Source organism: Salvelinus namaycush, unplaced genomic scaffold, assembly GCF_016432855.1.
Source record: "Salvelinus namaycush isolate Seneca unplaced genomic scaffold, SaNama_1.0 Scaffold774, whole genome shotgun sequence".
In the NCBI taxonomy this organism is placed as follows: Eukaryota; Metazoa; Chordata; class Actinopteri; order Salmoniformes; family Salmonidae; genus Salvelinus; species Salvelinus namaycush.
In genome coordinates this window covers 66,893-79,653 of record NW_024061502.1, presented here as the reverse complement: position 1 = coordinate 79,653, position 12,761 = coordinate 66,893, and the positions used below count along the sequence as shown (strand labels likewise).

The 12,761-nt window shown below is 46.9% G+C and overlaps 1 protein-coding gene across 1 annotated transcript in view; it reads right to left on the bottom strand.

Annotated features, from left to right (window-relative positions):
- The window catches only part of LOC120042769 (KN motif and ankyrin repeat domain-containing protein 1-like), a 45,378-nt gene extending 36,545 nt beyond the window's left edge, over nt 1-8,833 (bottom strand). Inside the window, exons 1-3 of the mRNA XM_038987571.1 lie at nt 8,536-8,833; nt 953-3,209; nt 322-815 (exon numbers count right to left, since the gene is read on the bottom strand). Coding sequence (XP_038843499.1) covers nt 322-815; nt 953-3,209; nt 8,536-8,833 — 3,049 coding nt within the window. The remainder of the gene's footprint in view (nt 1-321; nt 816-952; nt 3,210-8,535) is intronic.
- Between the last annotated feature and the right edge of the window lie 3,928 nt (nt 8,834-12,761).

Here is a 12,761-nt window from a genome sequence, read left to right as displayed (position 1 = left end):
TGGTGATACTGTCTTGGGTTGTGGGTTCGATTCCCACGGGGGATCAGTACAAAAATGTATCACTACTGTAAGTTGCTCTGGGGCTAAATGTTGAGGCTATCCTGTAGGAATTCTTAACCGAAACATAAACCTCCTAAAACATGATAATAAATAGCATTTATAAAGTACAGCGATAATGTTAGAACGTGACTGTGTTATTAGTCTTTCAGCTCTGTAAACAGGGTCAATACTAACCAGACTGAGAAGAGAACGGGCTAACAATAGATAAATGGTCTGTCTGGCCTGCTGTAATGACTCAACCTATTAGACTGTGTGGCATACCTGTAGCGGTGCTGCTGATATCTCGCTGTGTCCTCAGATCCTCAGCACTGCCATACTTCATGACAGAGTTGATAGACGTCAGAGTGTTGACCAGCTGGCTGTTGATAGAACCAAAGTGGGTGAACTGAGAAGAGCAGGGCTGTCCGAAAGCATCCGCTAGCTCACTGTAGTTCTCAGTCAACAGCATCTGTTGTTCCTGAAGTAGCTTCTGAAGCCTCTCTATGTAGTGGTCTAGTCCTGCCCCCCCCTCCACCTGCTGGGGTGGTGGTATGGCCTGGGCCTGGGGTGGTACAACAGTCGTCACGGCAATGGTCTCCTCGGCAACAGCGGTTCCGTCCAGGTGGGAGGGGCCACAGGCAATGTTCCGGGTCTTCAGGCCGACCAGGAAGTTGGTGTGGATGCCGACCAGGCCGACGCCCACTTCTTTGGTCTGGGCCGACCATGCCTCCTCTGGACTGCCGTCTCTCTCCGCTGTGTTTCCCACGGCAATAGACCTAAGAACGACCACAATAGAAACATTTTATTACACTTTTATGTGTTCAAAAAACATGATTTAAAATATATTGTATTATATCCACATGTGGTTAAATTGTGTTGTTAAATTGTTAAATGAATCTAATTGAAAAAGTACCTGGTTTTGGGAACGGTCTGTGGGTCTTTGACCAGCCCCTCGCCCACAGCGACAGTCCTTGTGTGATTGGTTAGCGTGCTGGTGTGTTTCTCAGCAGTGTGAACCAGGGCAGTGTTGGTACAGCCGTCAGCTAGCACCACTGTCTCTGTGTTGGTGTGTTGGCTAGCGGTCTCCAGTAGGGTGCTGGTGTATTGGGAGGCTGTGTCCGGGGTTACCATGACAGCAGAGTCCGTGGTGGCGCCCAGGACAGGGTTAGTCCCCAGCTGTCTGACAGCGACGTCTCTAGAACACTCCTCAACGCCCACCGACCTGCTCTCCCTCTCCCTGGCCACTGTCTCCCGGGACTTACACAGCTCTAGACTGTCTACTTCCTCATCAGTGTTCACCCCCTGGTCACACAGCCCCACCTCCACCCCCACCCCCTGGTCACACACCTCCAACTGCCTACCCACACACTGGTCCTGCACCTCTACCCTCTCCTGCACCAGCCATCTCTCCATAGGCAGGTCAGGTCCCGAAGCAGTGTGTCTCAGGCTGGGTTGACAGGACACCCCTACCCCTACAGTGTGGAGGGTCTCTCCTGTGGAGGCATGGCTGGTCTCTAGATGGTTCCCCACTCCCTGGCTGTTTGTCTGGACTCTCCAGGTCTCTGAGCCAGTGCTCTGGGTGTCTGGCCGCGCCTGGCAGGCCATGCTGTAGGTGTCTGGCCGCACCTGGCAGCCTTTATCAGCCCTCTTCCTATTGGCTCCCCCAGCGGCCTGCAGCTCTAGCTTCAGCTTGGACATCTCCATCAGGTGGGTGGTCTCTCTCAGGTCCACCTCTAGCCGGTAGATCTTCTCCTTCAGGGCCTCGATGGTCTGCTGCTGCAAGTCTAACTCTGCCTCCACCTCGCTGGTCACGCCCAACATGGCTTCCGTCACGCCCGTCCCAGCACTGCGCGTCTCACGCTGCTCCGTCGCCATTCCGACGTCACGGTAGAAGTGTAGTTGTTGTACCGTCGTCATCACCGGCGACTTCCTCTGGGCGACCACCGTGGCGTCGTTCATGTTCTCATCTGGGCCGACTGCCGTGGAGGTGAGCTGGTTGTTGTTATTGTGGGTCTGGGTCTGCCTGGCCTGGTGAGAGCCTTGCTCCTGGCTGTTCGCCCCCAGGGCTCGGACCTCTGCAGCCAGCCTCCTGAACTCCTCCATCCCCTTGGTACTCTGACTATGGCCCTGACCCTCCTGGCCCTCTGGCTCCATGATGTGCAGCTCCTGGGTCTGCAGGGTATGTGTCTGGGGGTCCAGCTGGTCAGCACTGCCCACGCTATAGGACCTCTTCCTGAACCCCCCCCCCACCCCCAGCCTCTGGTTCTTCTGACAGGTCATCTGTCTCTTCTCCTCCTGCAGCACGGCTATCTTCACCTGCAGGACAGGTATGATCTTCACCTTCTCCTCGAGCTCCTTCAGCCTCCGCAGGGCCACCACCATCTGCTCCCGGATGTGCTGCAGGTGGAGCGGAGACACGTTGCTGGCCGGCGTGGTCATGCCTGAGGACATGGGGCTGTGGTGGATAGAGGAACCCATGGAAGTGTAGTAGGGGTTGTACTCTCCACTACCTCCACCCCCGTTGGGCAGCAGGGACTGGGGGGTGCTAGGGGAGAACAGGGAGGTGCTGGACCCTCCCATCCCTCCGAAGGACGCCAGGCGGTGGCGAGGAGCAGGGCTTGGGGGTCCGGAGGGGGAGGGGGGCTGCATGAGGAGGCGATCCTGTTCTAACCTCCTCCTCGTCTCCATCAGGGTCTTCTCAACCTGGGGGTTGAGGAGGGGAGGCTCCCACGGAGAGGGGGGCTGGGGCCGTTGAGGGGGTTCGGCGGGGAGGCTCAGGTAGCCCTCGGGGGGTAGGGGAGGAAGGGGAGGCTCACAGGACGGGAGAGGGGCATGGGCGTGGTAAATCAGGGTGGGGGGAGGGTGATGCTGTGGGGAGGGGTAGAAGAGGGGACTCTGCTGTGCCTCTTCACTGGAGGAGGGTAGGGAGCCTGTGGAGGTCCATTCAGCATGGCCCTGCCCACTGTACTCACCTCCCCCACCAGAGCAACCTCCCCTGGGCACGGGCTCCACCGCCGGCCGGACAGGCCTGGCTTTCCGCTGGATGTTCAGCCTCTTGATGGTGTTGCCACGCTGTATGTCGTCCACATACTTCAGGAAGTCCAGGTCTAGCTGGTAGCCATATGGGGGTGTGGCCTCAGTACTGCTGCTGACAGACCTCTCTCCCCTCTCTATAAGAAGAAGAGAAGAACATTAACACTCCTCTCTCTATGAGAAGAACATTAACACTCCTCTCTATGAGAAGAAGAGAAGAACATTAACACTCCTCTCTCTATGAGAAGAACATTAACACTCCTCTCTATGAGAAGAAGAGAAGAACATTAACACTCCTCTCTCTATGAGAAGAACATTAACACTCCTCTCTCTATGAGAAGAACATTAACACTCCTCTCTATGAGAAGAAGAGAAGAACATTAACACTCCTCTCTCTATGAGAAGAAGAGAAGAACATTAACACTCCTCTCTCTATGAGAAGAACATTAACACTCCTCTCTCTATGAGAAGAACATTAACACTCCTCTCTCTATGAGAAGAACATTAACACTCCTCTCTATGAGAAGAACATTAACACTCCTCTCTCTATGAGAAGAAGAGAAGAACATTAACACTCCTCTCTATGAGAAGAACATTAACACTCCTCTCTATGAGAAGAACATATTATATTCAGACTGTTATATATTCAAATATTACCATCAGACTGTTGAACTGCTTCTATCACCATCAGACTGTTGAACAGCTTCTATTACCATCAGACTGTTGAACAGCTTCTATCACCATCAGACTGTTGAACAGCTTCTATCACCATCAGTCTGTTGAACAGCTTCTATTACCATCAGACTGTTGAACAGCTTCTATCACCATCAGACTGTTGAACTGCTTCTATTACCATCAGACTGTTGAACAGCTTCTATTACCATCAGTCTGTTGAACTGCTTCTATTACCATCAGACTGTTGAACAGCTTCTATTACCATCAGACTGTTGAACAGCTTCTATTACCATCAGACTGTTGAACAGCTTCTATTACCATCAGACTGTTGAACAGCTTCTATTACCATCAGACTGTTGAACTGCTTCTATTACCATCAGACTGTTGAACAGCTTCTATTACCATCAGACTGTTGAACAGCTTCTATCACCATCAGACTGTTGAACAGCTTCTATCACCATCAGACTGTTGAACAGCTTCTAGTACCATCAGACTGTTGAACTGCTTCTATCACCATCAGACTGTTGAACAGCTTCTATTACCATCAGACTGTTGAACAGCTTCTATCACTATCAGACTGTTGAACTGCTTCTATTACCATCAGTCTGTTGAACTGCTTCTATCACCATCAGACTGTTGAACAGCTTCTATTACCATCAGACTGTTGAACAGCTTCTATTACCATCAGACTGTTGAACAGCTTCTATCACCATCAGACTGTTGAACAGCTTCTATTACCATCAGACTGTTGAACAGCTTCTATTACCATCAGACTGTTGAACAGCTTCTATTACCATCAGACTGTTGAACAGCTTCTATTACCATCAGACTGTTGAACAGCTTCTATCACCATCAGACTGTTGAACAGCTTCTATTACCATCAGTCTGTTGAACAGCTTCTATTACCATCAGACTGTTGAACAGCTTCTATTACCATCAGACTGTTGAACAGCTTCTATCACCAGGCCATCAGACTGTTGAACAGCTTCTATTACCATCAGACTGTTGAACAGCTTCTATCACCATCAGACTGTTGAACAGCTTCTATCACCAGGCCATCAGACTGTTGAACAGCTTCTATTACCATCAGACTGTTGAACAGCTTCTATTACCATCAGTCTGTTGAACTGCTTCTATTACCATCAGACTGTTGAACAGCTTCTATTACCATCAGTCTGTTGAACTGCTTCTATTACCATCAGACTGTTGAACAGCTTCTATTACCATCAGACTGTTGAACAGCTTCTATCACCATCAGACTGTTGAACAGCTTCTATCACCAGGCCATCAGACTGTTGAACAGCTTCTATCACCAGGCCATCAGACTGTTGAACAGCTTCTATTACCATCAGACTGTTGAACAGCTTCTATTACCATCAGACTGTTGAACAGCTTCTATCACCATCAGACTGATGAACAGCTTCTATTACCATCAGACTGTTGAACTGCTTCTATCACCATCAGACTGTTGAACAGCTTCTATCACCATCAGACTGTTGAACAGCTTCTATCACCATCAGACTGTTGAACAGCTTCTATTACCATCAGACTGTTGAACAGCTTCTATCACCATCAGACTGTTGAACAGCTTCTATCACCATCAGACTGTTGAACAGCTTCTATTACCATCAGTCTGTTGAACTGCTTCTATTACCATCAGTCTGTTGAACTGCTTCTATCACCATCAGACTGTTGAACTGCTTCTATCACCATCAGACTGTTGAACAGCTTCTATCACCATCAGACTGTTGAACAGCTTCTATCACCATCAGACTGTTGAACAGCTTCTATCACCATCAGACTGTTGAACAGCTTCTATTACCATCAGACTGTTGAACAGCTTCTATTACCATCAGACTGTTGAACAGCTTCTATTACCATCAGACTGTTGAACAGCTTCTATTACCATCAGACTGTTGAACAGCTTCTATCACCATCAGACTGTTGAACAGCTTCTATTACCATCAGACTGTTGAACAGCTTCTATTACCATCAGACTGTTGAACAGCTTCTATCACCATCAGACTGTTGAACAGCTTCTATTACCATCAGACTGTTGAACTGCTTCTATTACCATCAGTCTGTTGAACTGCTTCTATCACCATCAGACTGTTGAACAGCTTCTATCACCAGGCCATCAGACTGTTGAACAGCTTCTATTACCATCAGACTGTTGAACAGCTTCTATCACCATCAGACTGTTGAACAGCTTCTATTACCATCAGTCTGTTGAACTGCTTCTATCACCATCAGACTGTTGAACAGCTTCTATCACCATCAGACTGTTGAACAGCTTCTATTACCATCAGACTGTTGAACAGCTTCTATCACCATCAGACTGTTGAACAGCTTCTAGTACCATCAGACTGTTGAACTGCTTCTATCACCATCAGACTGTTGAACAGCTTCTATCACCATCAGACTGTTGAACAGCTTCTATTACCATCAGTCTGTTGAACTGCTTCTATCACCATCAGACTGTTGAACAGCTTCTAGTACCATCAGACTGTTGAACTGCTTCTATCACCATCAGACTGTTGAACAGCTTCTATCACCATCAGACTGTTGAACAGCTTCTAGTACCATCAGACTGTTGAACTGCTTCTATCACCATCAGACTGTTGAACAGCTTCTAGTACCATCAGACTGTTGAACAGCTTCTATCACCATCAGACTGTTGAACTGCTTCTATCACCATCAGACTGTTGAACAGCTTCTATCACCATCAGACTGTTGAACAGCTTCTATCACCATCAGACTGTTGAACAGCTTCTATCACCATCAGACTGTTGAACAGCTTCTATCACCATCAGACTGTTGAACAGCTTCTATTACCATCAGACTGTTGAACAGCTTCTATTACCATCAGACTGTTGAACAGCTTCTATTACCAGACCATCAGACTGTTGAACAGCTTCTATTACCAGACCATCAGACTGTTGAACAGCTTCTATCACCATCAGACTGTTGAACAGCTTCTATCACCATCAGACTGTTGAACAGCCATCACTTGCCGGCTACCTCCCAAGTACTCTGCCCTGCACCTTGAGTCTGATGCCCCATGTAAAGTTGAAGTCGGAAGTTTACATACACTTAGGTTGGAGTCTTTAAAAATCGTTTTTCAACCACTCCACAAATTTCTTGTTAACAAACTACAGCTTTGGCAAGTCGGTTAGGACATCTACTTTGTGCATGACACAAGTAATTGTTCCAACAAATGTTTACAGACAGATTATTTCACTTATAATTCACCTTATCACAATTCCAGTGGGTCAGAAGTTTACATACACTAAGTTGACTGTGCCTTTAAACAGCTTGGGAAATTCCAGAAAATGATGTCATGGCTTTAGAAGCTTCTGATAGGTTAATTGACATCATCTCAGTCAATTGGAGGTGTACCTGTGGATGTATTTCAAGGCCTACCTTCGAACTCAGTGCCTCTTTGCTTGACATCATGGCAAAATATAAAGAAATCAGCCAAGACCTCAGAAAAGAAATTGTAGACCTCCACAAGTCTGGTTCATCCTTGGGAGCAATTTCCAAACGTCTGAAGGTACCACGTTCATCTCTACAAACAATAGTACGCAAGTATAAACACCTTGGGACCACACAGCCATCGTTCTGTCTCCTAGAGATGAATGTACTTTGGTGCGAAAAGTGCAAACCAATCCCAGAACAGCAGCAAAGGACCTTGTGAAGATGCTGGAGGAAACAGGTACAAAAGTATCTATATCAACAGTAAAACGAGTCCTATATTGACAAAACCTGAAAGGCCACTCAGCAAGGAAGAAGCCACTGCTCCAAAACCTCCATTAAAAAGCCAGACTACGGTTTGCAACTGGACATGGGGACAAAGATCGTACTTTAGAGAAATGTCCTCTGGTCTGATGAAACAAAAATAGAACTGTTTGGCCATAATGACCATCGTTATGGTTGGAGGAAAAAGGGGGAGGCTTGCAAGCTGATGAACACCATCCCAACCGTGAAGCACGGGGGTGGCAGCATCATGTTGTGGGGGTGCTTTGCAGCAGGAGGGACTGGTGCACTTCACAAAATAGATGGCATCATGAGGTAGGAAAATTATGTGGATATATTGAAGCAACATCTCAAGACATCAGTCAGGAAGTTAAAGCTTGGTCGCAAAAGGGTCTTCCAAATGGACAATGACCCCAAGCATACTTCCAAAGTTGTGGCAAAATGGCTTAAGGACAACAAAGTCAAGGTATTGGAGAGGCCGTCACAAAGCCCTGACCTCAATCTTATAGAAAATGTGTGGGCAGAACTGAAAAAGTGTGCGAGCAAGGAGGCCTACAAACCTGACTCAGTTACACCAGCTCTGTCAGGAGGAATGGGCCAAAATTTACCCAACTTATTGTGGGAAGCTTGTGGAAGGCTACCCGAAACATTTGACCCAAGTTAAGCAATTTAAAGGCAATGCTACCAAATACTAATTGAGTGTATGTAAACTTCTGACCCACTGGGAATGTGATGAAATAAATACAATCTGAAATAAATCATTCTCTCTACTATTATTCTGACATTTCACATTCTTAAAAGAAAGTGGTGACCCTAACTGACCTTAGACAGGGCATTTTTACTAGGATTAAGGAATCGTGAAAAGAATCGTCAGGAATTGTGAAAAACTGAGTTTACATGTATTTGGCTAAGGTGTATGTAAACTTCCGACTTCCACATAGCTGTATTCTCCACAGAGCTGTACTCTCCACAGAGCTGTATTCTCCACAGAGCTGTATTCTCCACAGAGCTGTACTCTCCACAGAGCTGTACTCTCCACAGAGCTGTACTCTCCACAGAGCTGTACTCTCCACAGAGCTGTATTCTCCACATAGCTGTACTCTCCACATAGCTGTACTCTCCACATAGCTGTACTCTCCACATAGCTGTACTCTCCACATAGCTGTACTCTCCACATAGCTGTACTCTCCACATAGCTGTACTCTCCACATAGCTGTACTCTCCACATAGCTGTACTCTCCACATAGCTGTACTCTCCACATAGCTGTACTCTCCACATAGCTGTACTCTCCACATAGCTGTACTCTCCACATAGCTGTACTCTCCACATAGCTCACTCTAATATATCTACTTGGATTGTTAATCGCTTGATTTCTTGTATTAGATTGGTTGATTATTTCTGTATTTGCTAGACATTCTACAGTAATAACATAAGCATTTTGCTACACCTGCTATATCACCTGCATATCTGTTTCTGTGACCACTTTTATTTTATATAGTGCTCTACTTTTGACCAGGACCAAGTTCAGACCATGTGTCAGGTAATGGTGCACGTTTAGGTGTACAATCCCCAACAGACAATCACTGCTACAGGTTCAAACACCAATAAACTGTTTCACATACTTCTGCCAGCGAGGTATGAGAGCGAGAGAGAGAGAGAGAGAGAGAGAGAGAGAGAGAGAAAGAGAGAGATAGAAAGAGAGAGAGAGAGAGGGAGGGAAAGAGAGAAAGAGAGAGGGAAAGAGAGCGAGGGAGAGAGAGGGAAAGAGAGCGAGGGAGAGAGAGAAAGAGAGAGAGAGGGAGAGAGAGCGAGAGAGAGGGAGGGAAAGAGAAAGAGAGAAAGAGAGAGAAGAGAGAGGGAGGGAAAGAGAAAGAGAGAAAGAGAGAGAAGAGAGAGAGAGGGAAAAAGAGCGAGGAAGGGAATGAGAGAGAGAGAGAGCGAGAGAGAGCGAGAGAGAGGGGGAGGGGGAGGGGGAGGGGGAGAGGGAGAGGGAGAGGGAGAGAGAAAGAGCGAGAGCGAGAAAGAGCGAGAGCGAGAGGGAGAGTGAGAGCGAGAGGGAGAGGGAGAGGGAGGGAGAGGGAGAGAGAGAGGGAGGGAAAGAGAAAGAGAGAGAGAGGGAGAGGGAGGGAAAGAGAGAAAGAGAGAGAGGGAGGGAAAGAGAGAAAGAGAGAGAGGGAGGGAAAGAGAGAAAGAGAGAGAGGGAGGGAAAGAGAGCGAGGGAGAGAGAGAGGGAGCTAATTATTTTACTGAGGAGAGGTTGAGTCAGGCTGAAACTATGTTATAACGGTGTTGTTATATGATATATATATATTAATGTTATACACACTCACCATTTCTGGGCCTTTTCTAAGACAATCAACAAGCTGCAGTAAACATTGGTAAAGCATGCCATCGTTGACGTTAGTTCATCTGTACGCTGTTTTAAAGTCGTTTTAGTACATTGTGTTCTGGCGACAGGGAATGAACAAAAGTAGAACACACACTAATCAAATCCAGCAGTTTACAGAACACCAACGGGAGATAGGCTGAGAGAGGAGGGGGAGAGAGGGAAGAGAGGAGGGGGAGAGAGAGGGAAGAGAGGAGGGGGAGAGAGGGAGGAGGGGAAGGGGAGAGAGGGAGGAGGGGGAGAGAGGGAGGAGGGGGAGAGAGGGAGGAGGGGAAGAGAGGGAGGAGGGGAAGGGGAGAGAGGAGAGGAGGGGGAGAGAGGGAGGAGGGGGAGAGAGGGAGGAGGGGATAGGTGGAGAGAGGGAGGAGGGGATAGGTGGAGAGAGGGAGGAGGGGATAGGTGGAGAGAGGGAGGAGGGGAAGGGGAGAGAGGGAGGAGAGGAAGGGGAGAGAGGGAGGAGAGGAAGGGGAGAGAGGGAGGAGAGGAAGGGGAGAGAGGGAGGAGGGGAGGGGGAGAGAGGAGAGGACAAAGAAGAGGTGGGAGTGAGAGGGGGGCAATTCCACGATTTCAAAACGAAAACCAATGATTGCAACGTTAAACAAACCATACTCTATGCACAAGGACTACTTCTAACAATTTCCACAGAAAATGTGACAAAAACACATTAACTTGAAGAACAGTGCAGATGCAAAGTTTGGTAACAGAATGTCGGCATAAACAGCACCGACCGTCATTCTGTTGGTAACAGAATGTGGACATAAACAGGGCCGACCGTCATCCTGTTGGTAACAGAATGTGGACATAAACAGGGCCGACCGTCATCCTGTTGGTAACAGAATGTGGACATAAACAGGGCCGACCGTCATCCTGTTGGTAACAGAATGTGGACATAAATAGCACCGACCGTCATTCTGTTGGTAACAGAATGTGGACATAAACAACACCGACCGTCATTCTGTTGGTAACAGAATGTGGACATAAACAGCACCGACCGTCATTCTGTTGGTAACAGAATGTGGACATAAATAGCACCGACCGTCATTCTGTTGGTAACAGAATGTGGACATAAACAACACCAACCGTCATTCTGTTGGTAACAGAATGTGGACATAAACAGGGCCGACCGTCATCCTGTTGGTAACAGAATGTGGACATAAATAGCACCGACCGTCATTCTGTTGGTAACAGAATGTGGACATAAACAGGGCCGACCGTCATCCTGTTGGTAACAGAATGTGGACATAAACAGCACCGACCGTCATTCTGTTGGTAACAGAATGTGGACATAAACAACACCGACCGTCATTCTGTTGGTAACAGAATGTGGACATAAACAGGGCCGACCGTCATTCTGTTGGTAACAGAATGTGGACATAAACAGGGCCGACCGTCATCCTGTTGGTAACAGAATGTGGACATAAACAACACCGACCGTCATTCTGTTATCAAACTTTGAATCAAATCAAAATTGTATGACACATCACAGTGAAATGCTGAATACAACAGGTGTAGTAGACCTCACAGTGAAATGCTGAATACAACAGGTGTAGTAGACATCACAGTGAAATGCTGAATACAACAGGTGTAGTAGACCTCACAGTGAAATGCTGAATACAACAGGTGTAGTAGACCTTACAGTGAAATGCTGAATACAACAGGTGTAGTAGACCTCACAGTGAAATGCTGAATACAACAGGTGTAGTAGACCTCACAGTGAAATGCTGAATACAACAGGTGTAGTAGACCTTACAGTGAAATGCTGAATACAACAGGTGTAGTAGACCTCACAGTGAAATGCTGAATACAACAGGTGTAGTAGACCTCACAGTGAAATGCTGAATACAACAGGTGTAGTAGACCTCACAGTGAAATGCTGAATACAACAGGTGTAGTAGACCTCACAGTGAAATGCTGAATACAACAGGTGTAGTAGACCTTACAGTGAAATGCTGAATACAACAGGTGTAGTAGACCTTACAGTGAAATGCTGAATACAACAGGTGTAGTAGACCTCACAGTGAAATGCTGAATACAACAGGTGTAGTAGACCTCACAGTGAAATGCTGAATACAACAGGTGTAGACCTTACAGTGAAATGCTGAATACAACAGGTGTAGTAGACCTCACAGTGAAATGCTGAATACAACAGGTGTAGTAGACCTCACAGTGAAATGCTGAATACAACAGGTGTAGTAGACCTCACAGTGAAATGCTGAATACAACAGGTGTAGGTAGACCTCACAGTGAAATGCTGAATACAACAGGTGTAGTAGACCTCACAGTGAAATGCTGAATACAACAGGTGTAATAGACCTTAACGTGAAATGCTGAATACAACAGGTGTAGTAGACCTTACAGTGAAATGCTGAATACAACAGGTGTAGTAGACCTCACAGTGAAATGCTGAATACAACAGGTGTAATAGACCTTAACGTGAAATGCTGAATACAACAGGTGTAGTAGACCTCACAGTGAAATGCTGAATACAACAGGTGTAGTAGACCTCACAGTGAAATGCTGAATATAACAGGTGTAGTAGACCTCACAGTGAAATGCTGAATACAACAGGTGTAGTAGACCTTACAGTGAAATGCTGAATACAACAGGTGTAGTAGACCTTACAGTGAAATGCTGAATACAACAGGTGTAGGTAGACCTTACAGTGAAATGCTGAATACAACAGGTGTAGTAGACCTTACAGTGAAATGCTGAATACAACAGGTGTAGTAGACCTCACAGTGAAATGCTGAATACAACAGGTGTAGTAGACCTTACAGTGAAATGCTGAATACAGCAGGTGTAGTAGACCTCACAGTGAAATGCTGAATACAACAGGTGTAGTAGACCTTACAGTGAAATGCTGAATACAAC